Source organism: Stigmatopora argus, chromosome 1 (assembly GCF_051989625.1).
Source record: "Stigmatopora argus isolate UIUO_Sarg chromosome 1, RoL_Sarg_1.0, whole genome shotgun sequence".
Classification (NCBI taxonomy): Eukaryota; Metazoa; Chordata; class Actinopteri; order Syngnathiformes; family Syngnathidae; genus Stigmatopora; species Stigmatopora argus.
In genome coordinates, this window is record NC_135387.1 from 8,717,600 (window position 1) to 8,736,014 (window position 18,415).

At 39.4% G+C, this 18,415-nt stretch overlaps 1 protein-coding gene across 1 annotated transcript; it reads left to right on the plus strand.

Annotated features, from left to right (window-relative positions):
* The first annotated feature begins 10,710 nt into the window (after nt 1-10,710).
* On the plus strand, nt 10,711-17,750 carry cybb (cytochrome b-245, beta polypeptide (chronic granulomatous disease)). Its single transcript, XM_077589499.1, has 13 exons — nt 10,711-10,784; nt 11,032-11,124; nt 12,388-12,498; nt 12,563-12,647; nt 12,724-12,872; nt 13,848-14,029; nt 14,099-14,231; nt 14,302-14,394; nt 14,469-14,722; nt 15,670-15,829; nt 15,892-16,038; nt 16,110-16,234; nt 16,322-17,750. The coding sequence occupies exons 1-13, from the start codon at nt 10,740-10,742 to the stop codon at nt 16,437-16,439; spliced, it is 1,695 nt and encodes a 564-aa protein (XP_077445625.1). The 5' UTR covers nt 10,711-10,739; the 3' UTR covers nt 16,440-17,750.
* Nucleotides 17,751-18,415: the final 665 nt, after the last annotated feature.

Sequence of the window (18,415 nt, forward strand, 5' to 3'; positions counted from 1 at the left end):
ATCGACATCTAATCCATTTGAAATGGAACTGCCAGTTCAAATGAGATAAGAAAAATCAATTCTGCTGAAATCATTGAGAAAAACATCTGCTCCTGGCATGAAAGCAGAAGTATCAAATAAAGTTTGACCTACTGGCTCTCTACAATATCTGTGTTTCATACAACAGGTTCATCCCAAACCATGACGTTAGCTTGTAAATAATGAACCACTTTTCCACATATTAGCAACAGTACTGTAAATCGTCACAGCTCATAAACTTGCATGTAGGGTCAAAGTATGTAGCCATCCAGACACGCTCTTATCTAACAACTGTTCATCAAGGATGTACACATCCACCAGATAGCGAAAGTCTTTCCCTCCGTAATTTTCCGATTCACAATTTCCATGTTCAACTCACTCAAACAAATTAGAATTTTCTCTTTGAAAGAGTGTGATGGTCAGCAGAGTGCCTTCCAGTACATAAATACACGCATACGGTCGTTAATCTAAAGCAATTGGACTAATGTAAAAAGACTGTAATGTGGTTTTCAGAGGATTGTCTTCTGTAGCAACAAGCCTGAGGCTCAGAAAGTATCCTTTTGTTCCATGTCACAAGATTCATTGCTTTTAACTGTAAACAGTATAGAGCAGTGTTTCCCAACCACACTGGTGTGCCGTGAGCAATGGTCAGGTGTGCCGCGGGAAATTGCAAGAATTCAAACAATGTAATATTCAGAGAGAAAAATGAATATGAATATAAGGATATTAAAATTGAACTATTACAAGGTTAAAATCAAAATATGGTGAACGTTAAATTATAGATTACAGTAATACCTCGACATATGAGTGCCCCGACATACGAGCAATTTGAGATACGAGTAAAATTTCGAGCAAATATTTCTCTTGAGATACGAGACAAATTTTGATATATGAGCATACAGCGGACGTGAGAGGCTGCTCATAAGAACATCATGGGCACTGTCTTTCTGGTCGCAACTCCCTCATGTGATGTCTCTACGAGCACTGGGCGGAGCGTTGCATTTTTTCAGTGTTTTTCCCCATTAGTCAGTGCGAATGGCGGAGTGATCGCCAATACGAGGAGTATACATACGTATAGTACTTCTCGTTGTCAAGTGGTCGTGCGTTATACTATTGTGAGGAAATTGTGTGCCTCATTTTGGGAATATTTTGAAGGGAAGACAAAAGCAAACAACCCTCAATTGGTTGCATCTGAAAGTCAGGGTGGGGGTGGGGCAAATAGAGCCAAGAAAGGTATCAAAATTTAAAACAAAATTTGAATTAAGTTTAGAGTAAAGTTAGATTAAACTTATTTTTGAGTGTGTGTGCATCGTAATCCAAGTTCATTTAAATTTGTTTATGCAATGTTACGAGCGCGTTGCCGTGCAAAAAGTCTCCCCGCCTCTCTCTGTCCGTCTCGCTCTCCCCTCCGCGAAATCCGTCTAATTTTAGTACTATTAAACACATTTTAGTACTATTAAACCACTAGTTTTTTGTTACTTTGTTAATAGATGGCGAATTAGAACAAATAAAAAGTTTTTCCAATCAAATATCCTGTTTTGGGTTTTTTTTCAGATGGTTGAAACGAATTAATTTGTTTTTAGTTCATTCCTATGGGAAACGTTCATTTGAGTTACAGGTAAATCGACATATGAGCTCAGTCCCGGAACGAATTAAGCTCTTATCTCGAGGTACCACTGTATACTATTACAAGATTCCAATTGTGAAACAATCATTATTTTGCTTATTTTTCTCTAACATGAACCGGAAGTTATTTGGTTTTGAGGGCATCAACTTTTGCCGATGTAAAGTCTGTGTGAACACAACATTTTTTTTTATGTAATATTAGGAGAATTAAGTCATATTTGGATAAAAGTCATAAAATTATCAAATTAAAAACATTACATTACTTATTTATTATTATTTGTTCAAGGTCCGCAGACATTAACTTTTGGTGGCATTAGGTCAGTGTGAAAATTTTGATTTTGGAGGTTTATGTGATTCCTGCTGATAACATTTTGATGAGAATGACTATTGTTATATATAGGTGACATAGTTTTAAATGAAAAGATTTTCAGCTTCCTCAGGATGAGCTAAGGAAGTTAAGAGATTCTCAGAATTTAAGAAATGAAAACACGCTTGACTGAACTGCTAGACAACATTGAGCTGTTTTTCCACTTTTGCAAGCCAAAAACATATTTTCTTTGAATCTACTACCACTATGCCAGTTACTTGACAATGATTCGTCATTGTTTCTCCAATAGGGAATTTTAAGAATGATATTACAATCAAATGGATGATCTAAAATGACAACGGCACTACTGTCATTTATTTATCAGTTTTTAAGTCAAATATTGCTTACTTGCTGGATATTTTTGACTTGCAACCAATGACGCTATAGAAAGACCATTGAGGCAATATTTCACCCTTTTTGTGTGTGGAGAAGAGTCCTGTTGCTTTTGTGCTTTTAAAATTAATCCGTTAAAGAGTGCACTCATTTAAGTCATTGGCTGCCACTGACGGCACTAGACGTCCAATCTATTTTGACTGGGAGGGACGAATGAACAAATGTTCAGTTGCCCCTAATGGAAAGGTCTGAAATCATCTGAATGATGAGCTTTCACAGTCAAGTACTTCCAAGTTTAAATCATTTAGATGTTTCTTGTTGCCAATGGCATTCAGGGAGTTAATTGTCAATATTCTCTTTATATATATATATATATATATATACAGTGGTACCTCGTCATACGACCGTTCGTCATACGGAATGCTCGTCTTACGGGGGAAATTTCGATCGAATAATTCGCCCGTGATGCGGTCAAAATTTCATGATGCGACCAAGCCAGGTCGCCATGGCATTTTTTTGTTTTTGCATCTCTTTCGTGTAAAAAATATGTCTACGAGCACTGGTGGGCGGACTTTGCATTTCCACACGCGTTTTCCCCCCACTTGGTCTACATTTACATACCAGGTAAACAATACGTATTACAATGGATCGGCAAAGTTTTGCTAAGAAAAGGCGACCGTTGACAATGGACATGAAACGCGAAATAATTGAAAAACATGAGCGTGGGGTACGTGTTACCGAGCTCGCTCGGCAATACGAGAGGAATACGTCAACCATATCCTCCACCCTTAAGCAGAGGGACGCAATTAAGGAGAAGAGGCCGACCAAAGGACTATCTATCATTTCCCACCGGCGCAGTGACATTCACGACGAGATGGAGAACCTTCTTTTATTGTGGATAAAAGATAAACAATTAGCAGGAGATAGCCTGGCCGAGTCTACAATTTGTGAAAAAGCCAGCCGAATTTACATAGATTTGATATCAACGAAAGGAGAGCCTTCAACAACTTCACAAACATTTAAAGCGAGTCATGGCTGGTTCGAAACATTTAAAAAACGATCTGGAATACACTCTGTAATCCGACACGGAGAAGCGGCGAGTTGCAATTCGAAAGCTGCGGTGGAATTTATTAAGACATTTGCCTTGATTATCGCCCAGGAAAATTACACCCCCCAGCAAGTTTTCAACTGCGATGAAACTGGTCTTTTTTGGAAAAAATGCCCAGGCGGACAGGATTTAATCGACCTACAGGAGCGTGAACATTTGTTGCCGGAACTTAGTAGCGAGGAGGCGGTGGAATAGGCGGCTACAAAAGATATCAAAAACATGCTCGCGAAGTGGCAAGAGGTTTCGGATTTTATTGAAAAGACTCACCCTGACAAACTGGCAAGTGGTCGCGCATCATCGTATTATGATGACATTTGTATTCGACATTATCGAAATATTTTGAAGGGTAGACAAAAACAAACAACGCTTGATGCGTTTGTTTTGAAGACTTCCGCGGAGCGGCCAGGTGGTGTCAACCCGTAGAACTAAGTAAGGTAAAAAAGATTACAACTAATTTAGAATTTAGTTTTGTTTGAAGTTACATTAAAGGTTGAGTGTCTGTTTTTTTAGTTATCCAAGTTAATTTAAATTTGTTTGTTCGTTTAAGAGTGCAATGTTGCCGTGGAGAAAGTCACCCCGAACTGTCCCCCCCCCCCTCCGCCTCCGTGTGTGTTGTTCTCTTCCCTCCGCGAAATGTGTCTAATTTTACTCCTATTAAACACATTATTACTATCAAACCACTCGTTATTTATTACTTTGTTAATAGATGGTGAATTATAAGAAATAAAACATGTTTTCCAATCCAATATCCTGTTTTTGGTGTTTTCTTCAGATAGTTGGAACGAATTAATTTGTTTCCCATTCATTTCAATGGGAAACTTTACCTCGAGTTACGAGAAACTTGTCATACGAGCTCAGTCCCGGAACGGATTAAGATCGTATGTCGAGGTACCACTGTATATATACACACATATATATATATATATATATACACACATATATATATATATATATATATATATAGTCAGTTTAATCAAAAAATGCTTCAATAAAAAGAGATACAACTGCTATTATTCACTTTATTACTTTATTTTATTTTACTTTAAAACATGTCTTTGATTTTAGTTAAAACGGTATAGGCAATTTATTAAAGTTTTATTTGTTACTAATGTTATTTGTAAATTTTAAAGTGTTATTGGTGGGCAAAACATGCAGATTGTATTTCTGTTTTTCTTCATTTTAAGCTGATTAAAAGTCTTGTCTCATTTTCTGACCGCTTTATCCCCAGTAGGGTCGCGGGCGGGGCTGGAGCCTATCCCAGCTGACTCCGGGCCAGAAGCGGGGGACACCCTGAATTGGTGGTCAGCCAATCGCAGGGCACAAAGAGACAAACAACCATTCACGCTCACACTCATACCTAGGGGCAGGGGCAATTTAGAGTGTCCAATCAGCCTAACATGCATGTTTTTGGAAGGTGGGAGGAAACCGGAGTATCCGGAGGAAACCCACGCAGGCCCGGGGAGAACATGCAAACTCCACACAGATGGACATGACCTGGATTGGAACCCATGACCCCAGAGTTGTGAGGCCAACGCGCTAACTACTTGGTCCACTGGGCCACCCGAAGCAGACCCGAAATTTTACAATTTATTTGTGAGGACTCAGGTCGGAAGGAGGAGTGGTGATTTATGATAACAGATTAAAGCCTGTCTTTTGTAACGAAAGTTAAACAAGACTGCATAAACATTTACATCTTTTATATGATAATAAACATGTTTTGCCGATTTCAATTGTTTAAATGCCTGTTCAGCATCGAGGTGCCAGTCTTTTTGCTCTCGAATGAGCGCAAAGAGCCACATTAACTACATTCAGCGTAGCCAACACAATTTTGTGACGCATATTCAACAATTCAAAGCTTTTCCAAAATTCACACTTACCGCAACTGGTGTGTGTTTCTCTGTTCAGTTCTCCTGTTTATTTATCCTTAACATCTTGCGGCGTTTGTTCCCATGACGTCCGCAGAGCATGCTATGGCTCTGCGGCTCTGCCTCCAATTGCAATGACATTACAGCGTTTTCTCTATTTTATCCAAATTATCTATCTTATAACAAGTAATTCTTAGTTTAGTATCCACACATCGTTTTAGTATACATTTTTATAAACATTTTTTTTAAAGTCAGTGTTTTAGTATACTTTTTTTTTCTTTACTTCTTTCAAAGTAATGATGTGGTTACATGTTATCCCCAGCCTGCGTGGGTTTCCTCCGGGTACTCCAGTTTCCTCCCACATTCCAAAAAACATGCATGGTAGGCTTAATGGACACTAAATTGCCCCTCGTTATGAGTGTGAGCGTGAATGGTAATTTGTCTCCTTGTGCCCTGCGATTGGCTGGCCACCAATTCAGAGTGTCCCCCGCCTCTGGCCCGAAGTCAGCTGGGATGGGCTCCAGCACCACCCGCGAACATAATGAGGATAAAGCGGTTCAGAAAATTCTATTTCAAAGGTGTGGTTTCTATCTCACTAAGTCATTAGCCTCAATTAAATACAAAAGCTACTTCTTACAGCTGCAATAGCAAAGGATCGTCTTATAAACATACTTTCCCCCCTTAAACTTGATCATGTGTTTTAATGGAAGCTAATGGAGTGGACTCGCCTTTTTGAGGAAAACAACTGGTGAATCGCCGGCTGACTCTTCACAGGTAGAGTTTCTTTCTTCAGGTATGTCTTCCGTCCGTCCGTCCGTGTCCAGCAAAGCGGGGGCTCAACTCAAGTCCCAAAGGGGCGAAGGTAAGGCAGCTGTCTGGGCAGCCGATCTTGGTGTGCGCGTATGCCTCCGTCTGTGGGCGTGTCCACTAACCTGAGCGCGCTTGATTCCATTGGAGGCGCCTCGGAATCCGAAGACCAACCGAACAACGCTTTTTCTCTATATACAAGACACATACTCACTCCAAACTTTGACGGCGATACACGTCCAGTCCGTTTTCACTGCGCCGGGCGTGCAAAATGAATTACACGCCAATCGCCGTCAATGGCACTTAAAGGTGGCTCATGCCAACTCAAGCCTAATAAAAAAAATCCTGGATTTATACAGCTCTAAATCATAGAGCAATCAAAAAAGCGTCATAGAAAAGCAGTTGGCATTTAAATATTGAATAAATAACACTAAATAATTTATATTAGCAGAAGATAACATGACATTGGCAAAGCTCATTGGACGAAAACATGATGTTGAGTTGTTGTTGGATGAATATTCATTCATGGAAATATATATTTTTTCCAGCCAAATAAGAAACATTGACTGGAAAACAATTGAGGATTGACCTAGCCTCGTTCAGTAGGATAGGCTCCAGCACCCCACGGCCCTTTTCCTGAAGATGAGTGGTACAGAAGATAAATAAGTAATACCTAACAAGTCAATTATGTAGATCTGCTGATCTTTTATTTCAAACTTGACACAGAATAGAAGGACATTTGGGGTTAGAAATGACTGAAAAAAGCAACTTTGCTCTTGTAATTTTCTGCCACATATTGATCAATATTAGGTAATAAACCAAGCATTGATCATCTTACTTTATTGATTAATTTTTGGAAATTTGACAAATTTCATTCAAGTTGCTAAGACAAACTTGATTTTGAGAATTAGATGGATGAACTCACAAAGACATCAGATTTAAAAAGAATAAGTCATGTCATGATAGAATGAAATAAGCCATCTGCCTCACAGTTGTTGAATTTTAAGATTCTACCCATTTTATATATGGCTTTTCTTTAGGTATACCCCCCTCCCTCCTACAGTCCAAAACGAAAAGCCTTCCTGCACTTTGGAATCACCAACGCAAAATGTCTTTTTGTCATGCATATTTGAACGTGTTTTTTTCACTCCGTGTGAAATGATCCCAACCTCAAATTCAGTTTACGTCACCCCAGAAATGATATGAAAAAGAGCAAAATGTCTCAAACCTCCCAGCCACGAGCGATAATGTGCTTAACGCTACTCAAATATATTAAACCCTAACCACAACAAAAGAGATTAAGAGTTTTGAAATGGTCAGTGCTCATGTCACACTAACTATGCAAAAGATTTAATATACCTAATCCCCGATTTGCAGATTAGAAGAAAATCATAGTAAGCATGAAATTGTGGTGGATGTAGGTTTGGGTCAAATTTAATGACTCAAAATAATGTTTTTGTTTTGTTTTGAATATTTTTACTCATTATATCATCTTATTACTGCAAACTAAAATAATGAAAATACAGAACACCCATTTATAGCTCAGATCTGAGGGTGAAACACTAACTAATAATTATCAGTATATGTTTAACGAGCGGCCAGGTGGATTAGTGGTTAGCGCGTCGGCCTCACAGTGGGGCCTGTGAGATTCAAATCCAGGTCGGTCCACCAGTGTGGAGTTTGCATGTTCTCCCTGGGCCTGCGTGGGTTTTCTCTGGGTACTCCAGTTTCCTCCCACATTCCAAAAACATGCATGGTGGGCTGATTGGATACTCTAAATTGCCCCTAGGTATGAGTGTGAGAGTGAATGGTTGTCCGTCTCCTCGTGCCCTGTGATTGGCTGGCCACAGATTCAGGGTGTCCTCTGCCTCTGGCCCAGAGTCAGATGGGATAGGCTCCAGCACCCCCGCCACCCTAATGAGGAAAATGAGATGAGATGAGAAGTATTAAAAAGTGATAAAAATCCAGTAATTATTCTCATTTTTATATTTTAAATATATTTCTATTTCCATTACCGGTCACCATATCCAAAGTGGCCAAGTTCAGCACCCCCCACAAACCCTGGGAGTATAAATGAAATGCAAAATTAATGGGGCAACATGAATAAAAATGAAAGAAGTAAACATGTCTTTTTCTCAATTTTTTAACAAATATTATAATTTTTTCTCTCGAGGAAACATGTGCATTGCATTTTAGAAAGAAACGTGAGTTTAACACCTGATTTAGTTTTGCGGGCCACATAAAAGGATGTGGTGGAATGTTTTTATGTCAATATTTAAATCCCAACTGTTTTTCTGTGAAGCTTTTTTGGGATCTCTATGATTCAGAGCTGTATAAATCTAAGAAGAATTTTTTTTTGGCTTTTACTGCCATTGACGGCTATTGACGTCCAATCCGGATCTGGCAGCCGGGTCTAGAGTTTGACACAGGTGCAAGAGCTGAACAACCATTCAAACTCAAAGACATTTTAATGTAATCAGGGGGAAATTGTTAACCACAATCAAATGTATGCATGCATTGCCTTCAATATGCGACAATTCAGGATGGCTTCTGCTAGAGGGCACTATGACATCGGTTTGATTGCTGCAGAGTGAAAAAATATAAAAGTATCACCACCAGAAGAGAAGAACATTTTGGATTAAATTTAAGTATTATATTTTAAAAATTGTATTAGATGGAAACACAATTGTTACTTATTAAATGTGCAATGTATGACTTGTGTTGTTTCCAATTTGATTGTATACTTGTTTTTAACAGTGCTTATTTTCATGTGACTTACATGATTTTTTAAATGTGATTTGAAGCACATTGAATTACGTTGTGTTGAATTCTGCATTACAAATAAATTTGCCTTGCCTAATGGTGATCTTGTCATAATTCTTTCCCAAGTACTTTAACCCCTTTGATGCCAAGATTTAAAAATCTTTTACTGGTGTTTTTGCTTCAAATCCCGCTGACAATTGAAATACAACACCTCAAAACAATTAAATAACACACACATGATAAAATAAAATTTCAAAAAAGAAAATATGATGATAAAATTATTTTATCTATGATGGAAATTAGCACTAAAAAATGACTATTTGTCAACAATTGTCTTGAGTTAAACATAAAACATTTATCATGTTTTACCAGTAGACTTTCGCATGTCATCAGAGTTCAAAGCAGGCATTGAATGATGTAAAAATAGATGTGTAAAGAATTTCAATTTATAATCATCTCCCCCATGAGATGTAATTAACATGATTCTCCACTCGACATTGGAATGAATCACGCTGAAGCCAAATGTACGCTTAGAATACGCTTCGGCGCTTACAAATAAGAACAAAGCAATTTAGCCACTTGCCTGAAGGAGCAATTACCTGCATAGACAGGGAGAAAAGCAATTATTAAACAGGAAATACGCCCATGAAATACATAATGCATGTGTATGTATATTTTTGTATTGGTGTAAGTCATTTACTCGTGTACTGCCATTGACAGTGGTAGACATCAAATCTATTTCAACTGGCACGTCTAGCATGAAGTGAACATGTTTCACTGTCATCAAACCAATGTGCATTCGACCCTCCCGGTCAAAATAGATTGGACGTCTATCATCCTCAATGGCGGTCACGGAGTTAACAGTGCTGTGAAATACAATAGAAAGGGCCTTTAAAATGATAGGCATAGTTTGGACAAAAAGACATTCAAAATGTGACAGAAAAGGCTAAATAATAAAATTACGTCCTAATTAGTTTCCTTTCTCAGTGCCCATTAAAAAATGTCCAAACAAAAGATGATGTCCTACCCAGTATGAGCTACAGACTTCTCACAGTCTGCCAGTATGCTTTTCTGTTGTTACCTTTCTGATATTCTGTGGATAGACAAACTAAAGATGGCCATCTGTTCTGGTTGTGACATCACAACCAGAATTGCTGGAAAAAAGTAGGCATTCCCTTATGCATTGTTTGGTTGGGAAAACTATGAAATGGTAAAAGAAAGAAAAAACTAAGGGGAAAAAGAAAGACAGAAAGAAAGAAATCAAGAAAAATGAAAACAAGAATGAATAAAAGCAAGCAAGAAAACACACCTCAGTTGCATGCCAAATTCATTTTTATGTACCTATGTAACATTACATTAGTGGTATATCAGTAAATTTTTTTACGTGTTCACTATTTCATAGCCCCTCTGAGGTTTAGGTGCCGCTACCCCTGCCTGTAAGTCTTTGAAATAGGAAATGTAAAGCAATTCATCCTCTGTTTCCTTTAGGTGTTGAAATTTCCGTGACTTCCTCCACGTTGTTAACAGCCGACATCGAATTACTATCAAACGGTTACCTGAAAAGTGAGCGTGAAATCTAGTTTGAAGCAAAGAAGTTTGTTGCTTCCATATGTAAAAACCAATCAAAGAGATAATCTAAGAAACACAGTGTGGTTTCATCTGCTTAGTAGGAATGAGTTGGGAGTGAAGAAATATTGGCTAATATGCCATCACTCAAGAGAAGGAGAATATTTCAAGATTGCAGTGTTCAGGCCAACTTCCCTATTTGCTCAAAACAAAAAAACGTTGACTCTCTAAGTGTAAGCATTCACTCTTTTTCTGCTTCAGCCCAACATTCACACTCCGACTCAGGATGGGGAACTTGGCAGCCAACGAGGGTCTCTCCATCTTTGTCATTGTGAGAATATTTTACTCAATACGATATTTATGCAGTGATTTTAGTATATTTCAACATTTACAATGCTGTAACTTGATTTTATTTCAATCTGTTGTCTGTTTTTCCTCTGTCTAAATGATAACTTCCTTAAAAAGTTTTTTTTTAAAAAAAGTTAATCAGACATCCAGGTGAACACAGTGTAATTAATTAAAAGTTTTGGAATGAAAAGTGTGTTATCAGATGGAGTGTATGTGCTTGGCTGTTTCAGCTCGTCTGGCTTGGGATTAATGCCTTCCTCTTCGTCCATTTCTACATGGCCTTTTTGGTCGACAAATGGTTCTACACCCGTGTGCTGCTTGGGGTGAGTAAAGATTCCAAATGATGCAGAAAAAGTCAAAATTCAGTGAGGAATGAGAAATGAAATGAAGCTTTTCTTTGAAAAATAAGGGCATGGTGTAGACATTGTATGTCTTCATGTTTTTTGCATTAAAAGTTTATTTAAAGATCGAACACTAGAAATGAGAGATTGATGACTTTTCCTTTTCCTTAAAAAAAAATACATGATCAAAAACAAAAAGAGAATACTCACCTGTCTCTTAATTGTTGTTATTAATTAAAAAGAAATCTAAATGAAGATGTACTCTTTAATCTTTTATAATTAAAAATTGCAATTTGAAAAATAGAAATGAGACAAAGATAATATTTAGAGTATTAGTTTTAAACAAAAAAAGCGAATTTAAAAAACAAAAAATATTTGTTCTTGTTTTTTTCCCTTTTTATAAGGTAAAAATAAAAATATGGTGTCCTCCGCCTCTGGCCTGGAGTCAGCTGGGATAGGCTCCAGCACCCCCCACGACCCGAATACCTCATACTTCACACTCATACCTACGAGCAATTTAGAATGTCCAACCAGCTTACCATGCTTCTTTTTGGAATGTGGGAGGAAACCGGGGTACCCGGAGAAAACCCGCGCAGGCCCAGGGACAAGATGCAAACTCCACACAGGTGGACTGACCTGGATTCGAACTGAGGACCCCAGAACTGTCAGGGTGACAAGCTAAGCACTCTGCCGCCTTCTATATATAGAAGTAACACTATATAAAACAGGGGATGGCCAAATCCGGTCCTCAAGAGCCCCTATCCGGTCTGTTTTCCTTATCTCAGTCCACCAACACACCTGAATCAAATAATCACGGTCATTATCAAGCTTCTGGACAGCTTGCTAATGAGTCTCATCATTTGATTCAGGTGTGGTAGAGGAGGGAGATAAGGGAAACAGACTGGATAGGGGCTCTCGAGGACCAGACTTGCCCACCCCTGATATAAAATAAATATAGAATCAATTTACTATTAGGAGGCTCAAGAAAGATAATTATTTTTAGGTCAAGAATATCCCTTAAATGTTGTCCATTTATGATATAATCAATTAGTCAATGAATTGTGTGCGTCCTAGATGACAGAAATAGTTGCAGAGAGAATTGTACCTATGATGTGACCAGTGACAAAGACCAGTTAGTAACCAATAGGCCAAGAATTGGGAAGAAAGGTCATATAAGGAGGAATCAGGGCAGAAGATTGGCAGTTTGCTAGTAATGACTGAGGGTGAATGGTGATTATTTTTCAGCATGCTCTGTCATGGGCTCGAGCTCCAGCCGCCTGCCTCAACTTCAACTGCATGCTCATCCTGTTACCCGTCTGCAGGAACCTACTCTCCTTCATGCGTGGTTCCATCCAGGTAGCTAAACTTCCAACTCTCCTCTGCTTCACTCAATTCTTGTGCTAAGTGGATAAATGTGCAGTTCTGCAGCCGCACGGCCGCTCGCCAGTTGGACCGAAACATCACCTTCCACAAACTGGTGGCATATATGATCGCTTTCCACACAGGTAGCGTTTGCTAGCCGCTCATGCAATGTCTCACAATGTGTCATCTCTTTAACATTTTCCGGCTCGCCATTTATAGCCGTGCATATTGTTGCACATTTGTTCAACTTTGAGTATTTCATGGACGCTCAGTTGGACCGCAACAGCAGCCTTCTGCCTTTTGTTCTGTCGGAAATCGGCAATGATGACAACGCATCCTTCCTCAACCCAATTAGGTCCAACGAAACGGTGAGTTAACAATAAGGTTCCACCATTTATTGATAACTCGACAATTACCAAAGTAGTTGATGACTATTTTGAGAGTTTATTGATTGATGACTCCAAGATGATCCAAATTCAATTATTGACTACCATTCAAGGCCATAGTAGGTATAGCAGTGACCGAATGAGTTAAAAAGTGTGTTTTGTGATGAGGAAAGTTACTATCTTTGCTACATTTGTGATGTCAGTTGGTCTCGATGGCAGCAAATGAGTGAACGGTCAATTTTCTCTTTTTTTCCGGTTCATTTTTCCCCTCTTTAAAAAAAATTAAATGGAAAAAGCAAATAATCTGTTTTAAGCAAGTATATTCTTATTATATATCTCATCTAACCTCATTTTCTGAACCGCTAAATTGAAAAAGAAAAAATCTGTTTTAAGCAAATATATTCATATTATATTTCTCATCACATTTTCTGAACCGCTTTATCCGCATTAGGGTCGCGGGGGGGTGCTGGAGCCTGTCCCAGCTGACTCCGGGCCAGAGGCAGAGGACACCCTGAATCGGTGGCCAGCCAATCGCAGGGCACGAGGAGACGGACAACCATTCACTCTCACACTCATACCTAGGGGCAATTTAGAGTGTCCAATCAGCCTACCATGCATGTTTTTGGAATGTGTGATGAAACCGGAGTACCCAGTATAAGTATACTGATGTGTAGCTGATGAAAGCAGATGAGTATCTTTATAACCAATCAAAATGAGATTCTCAGACACCTGCTCTTTTGCTGTAAAATGCGAATAACAAGCAAGCAAAGTCCACCTTTCACAGACAGCACTCACAAATGTAACAATAAATGACACGACTTAGTATATTAGAGCTCATTACAAATTGCAAAAAATAACAGTTAAATAGTAGACTACAAATAATCATTTGCGGCAGCCCACGTTCTATTATTAGCAACAAAAAAGCTCTGTCCATTATAGACACCTTCTTCTTAACAGAACCCAACAATTGTCATGTTCACCACCATTGCCGGTGTGACGGGTGTGGTGATCACGTTGGCCCTCATCCTCATCATCACTTCCTCAATGGAGGTCATCCGCCGCTCCTATTTTGAGCTCTTCTGGTACACCCACCACCTTTTTGTCCTGTTTTTCATCGGACTGGTATTCCATGGCTTTGGGTAGGAGATCGCCCTAATCAAGTTCATTTATTCTACGACAACCACGCTCATGAATAGCCATTTTTTTAGGAGGATTGTACGAGGACAGACATCTGCCAGCCTAAAAACAAACAACCCACTGGTCTGTGCAGACCACTTTGACGAATGGGGAAAAAATGGGACCGAATGTGCGGTTCCAGTGTTTGCTGGGAATCCACCAATGGTAAATTGGCAAGCCAACTGGCTTTTAGTTTTCCACACATGCTCATATCCTCGTTTTATTTTTTTTTCAGACCTGGAAGTGGATTGTCGGACCCATGATCTTATACGTTTGCGAGAGGCTCGTTCGCATCTATCGATCTCATCAAAAAGTGGTCATCACGAAGGTGAGTTCTCAATCGGAATAAATGACAAGTTGTGATTTCCCAAAAGCCCAATCAGACAAAAATCCACCTCGCAGGTTGTGATGCATCCTTCAAAAACTCTGGAGCTACAAATGAAGAGGAAAGGTTTCCACATGGAAGTCGGCCAGTACGTCTTCATCCAGTGCCCATCAGTCTCCAGGCTGGAGTGGCACCCGTTCACCCTCACCTCAGCCCCGGAGGAGGACTTCTTCAGCGCCCACGTTCGAATCGTCGGCGACTGGACTCAGGCGTTGTACGAAGCCTGCGGAGGAGACAAAACCGAGACTCAGGAAGCTTGGAAACTGCCCAAGTATGAACACAAATGGTCTTTTTTTCTCTTGAAATGGTCTCTGATTATGTCTGATAACAATTACTGGCAATTTTTGGAGAACCCATTGAGAGCTCATCTTCTCTCTAGGTGGCCCATTGTGCCATCGTAATTCTCACCGTTTAAAGAGTAGATGCAGACGCAAGCGACCATCCAAAGAAACAACGTGATCTGAGCAGCATCAAGTGGATGTTGTGCTGTTTGTCCTGCTTTAAAAAAATGGCAAATGCTACTCATTTTTAACCGGTCAACATGGATCATTGAGGCTCTCATAATAGAATGATTTATCTTACAGAACTCTTCACAACAAATTCGTAAAAGGTGCTACAAAACTATGACCATCACAAGAGAATGACCTCACTAATTCAATTTTACGTGGATAAATTGAATTTCACACTTGTTTACCTTAAATATTCCAGCCAGAACAATGTATCAGGCAATGTCCACTTTTTTCAACAATTCTGGTTGTGACATCACAACCTGAATTGATGATCATTCTAGTGCTGCGCTAGCAAGCCCATATTGACATAATGGTCAGACGTCAAAAAGAGACTAGCGTGTCTAGGGATCGCATGCTAGCAGACAGTAAAATCATCTCATTCTGAATGGAGCATAATCTTTTTTTGGAGAATGTTTTAGTGGGAGGGGCTAATGCATCCGAAAAAGAAAGACTAATCAGGCTCTAATTTTAGTATTAAACCTTTTCTGTCAATTTTTGGGATAAATTATTTTCCCAAAAATTGTCTGCTATCATTTTAAAATCAATTGGTGTATTTATTTATTTATGTCTAAAATGTCTTTTGCTGTGTCTGTATTCTCACCCTCTTGCTACTGTGACCGTGAAATTTCCCAAATATGGGATGAATAAAGTAATCTAATCTAAACTAATTTTAGAGCACCTTTAAGCCTTTTGCCCTGGGTTCCTACAGGGTGGCCATTGACGGACCCTTTGGCACTGCCAGTGAGGACGTGTTCCGGTACGAGGTGGTCATGCTGGTGGGGGCGGGAATCGGTGTGACTCCTTTCGCATCGATACTCAAGTCTGTGTGGTACAAGCGCATCCAGAACCAGGACGTCTTTACCAGAAAGGTAATTCTAAGGTCAACTCACTTTCAGCGAGTAGGAATCATTTCTTTCATGTCCTTATTCAGATCTACTTCTACTGGCTTTGTCCGGAGACTCAGGCCTTTGAGTGGTTTGCGGACTTGCTTCAGTCGCTAGAGGCCCAGATGGCAGCGAAGAGCGTGACGGACTTCTTGAGCTATAATATCTACCTCACCCGCTGGAAGGAGGAAGAGGTGTCTGACTTCCACTGAGGTTTTTCCAGCCTTTCATGGCAAACATCTTTAATCAAACTCTTTGTTTCCAGGCTGCTCACTTCTGGGTGCACCATGAGGAGGAAAATGACCCAATCACAGGGCTCAAGCAGAAGACTCTTTACGGGAAGCCTAACTGGGACAGTGAGTTTACCAGCATCGCGTCAAATCATCCTGGGTGAGATCAGACATTTCACTTTCAGTTGAGTCAGCAATCCTGATTGTACTTTATTGCAATGAGTCGTCTGAATTTGTGCGTCCACAGAACCAAAGTGGGAGTGTTTCTGTGTGGACCACCACAGTTGGGCCAGTCGCTGGAGAAACAGTGTTTGTCAACCTCAGAAGCTGACGTCAAATTCATCTTTAATAAAGAAAACTTTTAACGTGTCCGTCGACACCGAGTTGATGGCCATGAGTATGACGATGCAATCAAACATGCCTGTGAATATTCTCATGTCCGCAGGAAAAATTTGGAAATGTACTTAAAACAGGGGTTCTTATGTGCATGTTTTGGCCATTCTTTTATTTCTCCCGAAGTTAGTAAAACAAAAACGTAAAATGAGCCTACTTCTGTTTTATGGATGTCAACACCAACAACAAAAAAATATAAAATTAATTATCCTGTGTCAGCCCGGTGACCAAGTGGTTGGCATGTCAGCCTCACAATCCTAGGGTCGAGGGTTTGATTTGAGGTCGGTTCTCACTGTGTGGCGTTTGCATGTTCACACTGGGCTTGCGTGGGTTTTCTCTGGGTTCACCGATTTCCCTTATCCCAATCTCCAAGAATCAATGTGATATTTCCGAACTCTTTCTCATAACATCGGCTAGGTACTTAAAAAAAGAAAGAAAAGTAAAAGGAAAAATAAATAAATGAGGAAGTATCCCGTCGCTAGAAAAGAAATTATTTTTAACACTGTGTCGATGGGGTGAGATACACACAAAAAGTTGATGTGACAGTCCAAAACATAATTAATTTTCCAGTTCTCCAGTGTTATTTTTTTTCCGATACAATTCAACCTCATGATAAAATAAAGCTGTTATCTTTCCAATGAGCAAGTTTTCCAAGAATTCCAAGTACAGTCAGTCTTACCCAACTTATGAAATTAACATCCTCAAAATGTTTTTCGGAACTTGGATTTTTTGTAAGTAGAAGCGTATTTTACAAAGAATTAGCATAATTTGTTCCACGATCTTTAATACTACACTGTAGACCATTTAAAAACGATAAATGTAGGATATGCTCTAATAATTTTAGGCAACACTTTGACGAATCTTAAAGCTAAATATTTAGGAGCTCCTTTTTGCACTCATAAAATGTAATGGTTAAGGGACCAAAACTGTCTTGACCTTGTGATTGATATTTTGAGGAAGCTAATCTTCTCTCACATATGCCTCTGACCAGCTGTTTTGCAAACAATTGCACAAAATGACAGAAATAAAATAGTCGGTATTTTCCACATTGAGATTGTTCTGCTTTAGTAGTTTCATAACCTTGCTTCTGTTTTTCCACACAACTTAATTTCATAAGTAGAGGTACAACTGTACTTTTAACAAACTATTTTATTCTTTGAAACAAGTACACCCCCATTATTTTTGAATATCCATTGAGTTGTCAGAGACATGTAATCATTTTAATTATTTGATTTGAAATATGTGTAGGCTGTGTGTTTCAAAATAAATGCCCCCCTGAGTGACGGTGAAGTGGTTCACTCAGTTGACTTTGGTGGGGACAAGCGTGGGATTGATTCTTGCTTGGTGGCGGTATATGCCCTATGGCTGATTGGCAAGCAATCTAGGGTGTAGTCCATCTTTCACCCAAAGTAAGCTGGGATAGGCTCCAGCACCCCCCACAACTTTTGTCTTGGATAAGCGGTACAGAAAATGAATTAAAAGGATCACAAATTTTTCCTGCTTTCAAACCCTGCTGTATCTGCCAGTCGCAGCTCTTTCTGGCTAGGACTTACACCCCAATGCCTTTAAAATTTACTAGCTGCCACCATTCAGAGCAAAATGCTGAAAATGCTAAACTACTGAAAAATAAGGTGGGTCAAACAATGGTGCCTCTAATTTTTTGTTTGTCTGGGCAGAAAGACAACCTCGCTGAGCACACTGAGTACCAGAGTGAGCAACATCATCATTGCTCGCTATGGGCACACACCAGTATCACATCTGCCATAAGCAGGTGCATGTCTACTACACATAAATGATTTAGTAATAATAAAATGTAATGATTAATATCTATGAATGGGCGGCCTGGTAGGTGAGTGGTTCGCGCGTCGGCCTCACAGCCCCCCCCAAAAAATGGGGATTTTATTTTGTGCGCTCCATATGATTTGCTGTGTGCAGAGAAGACGAGAGT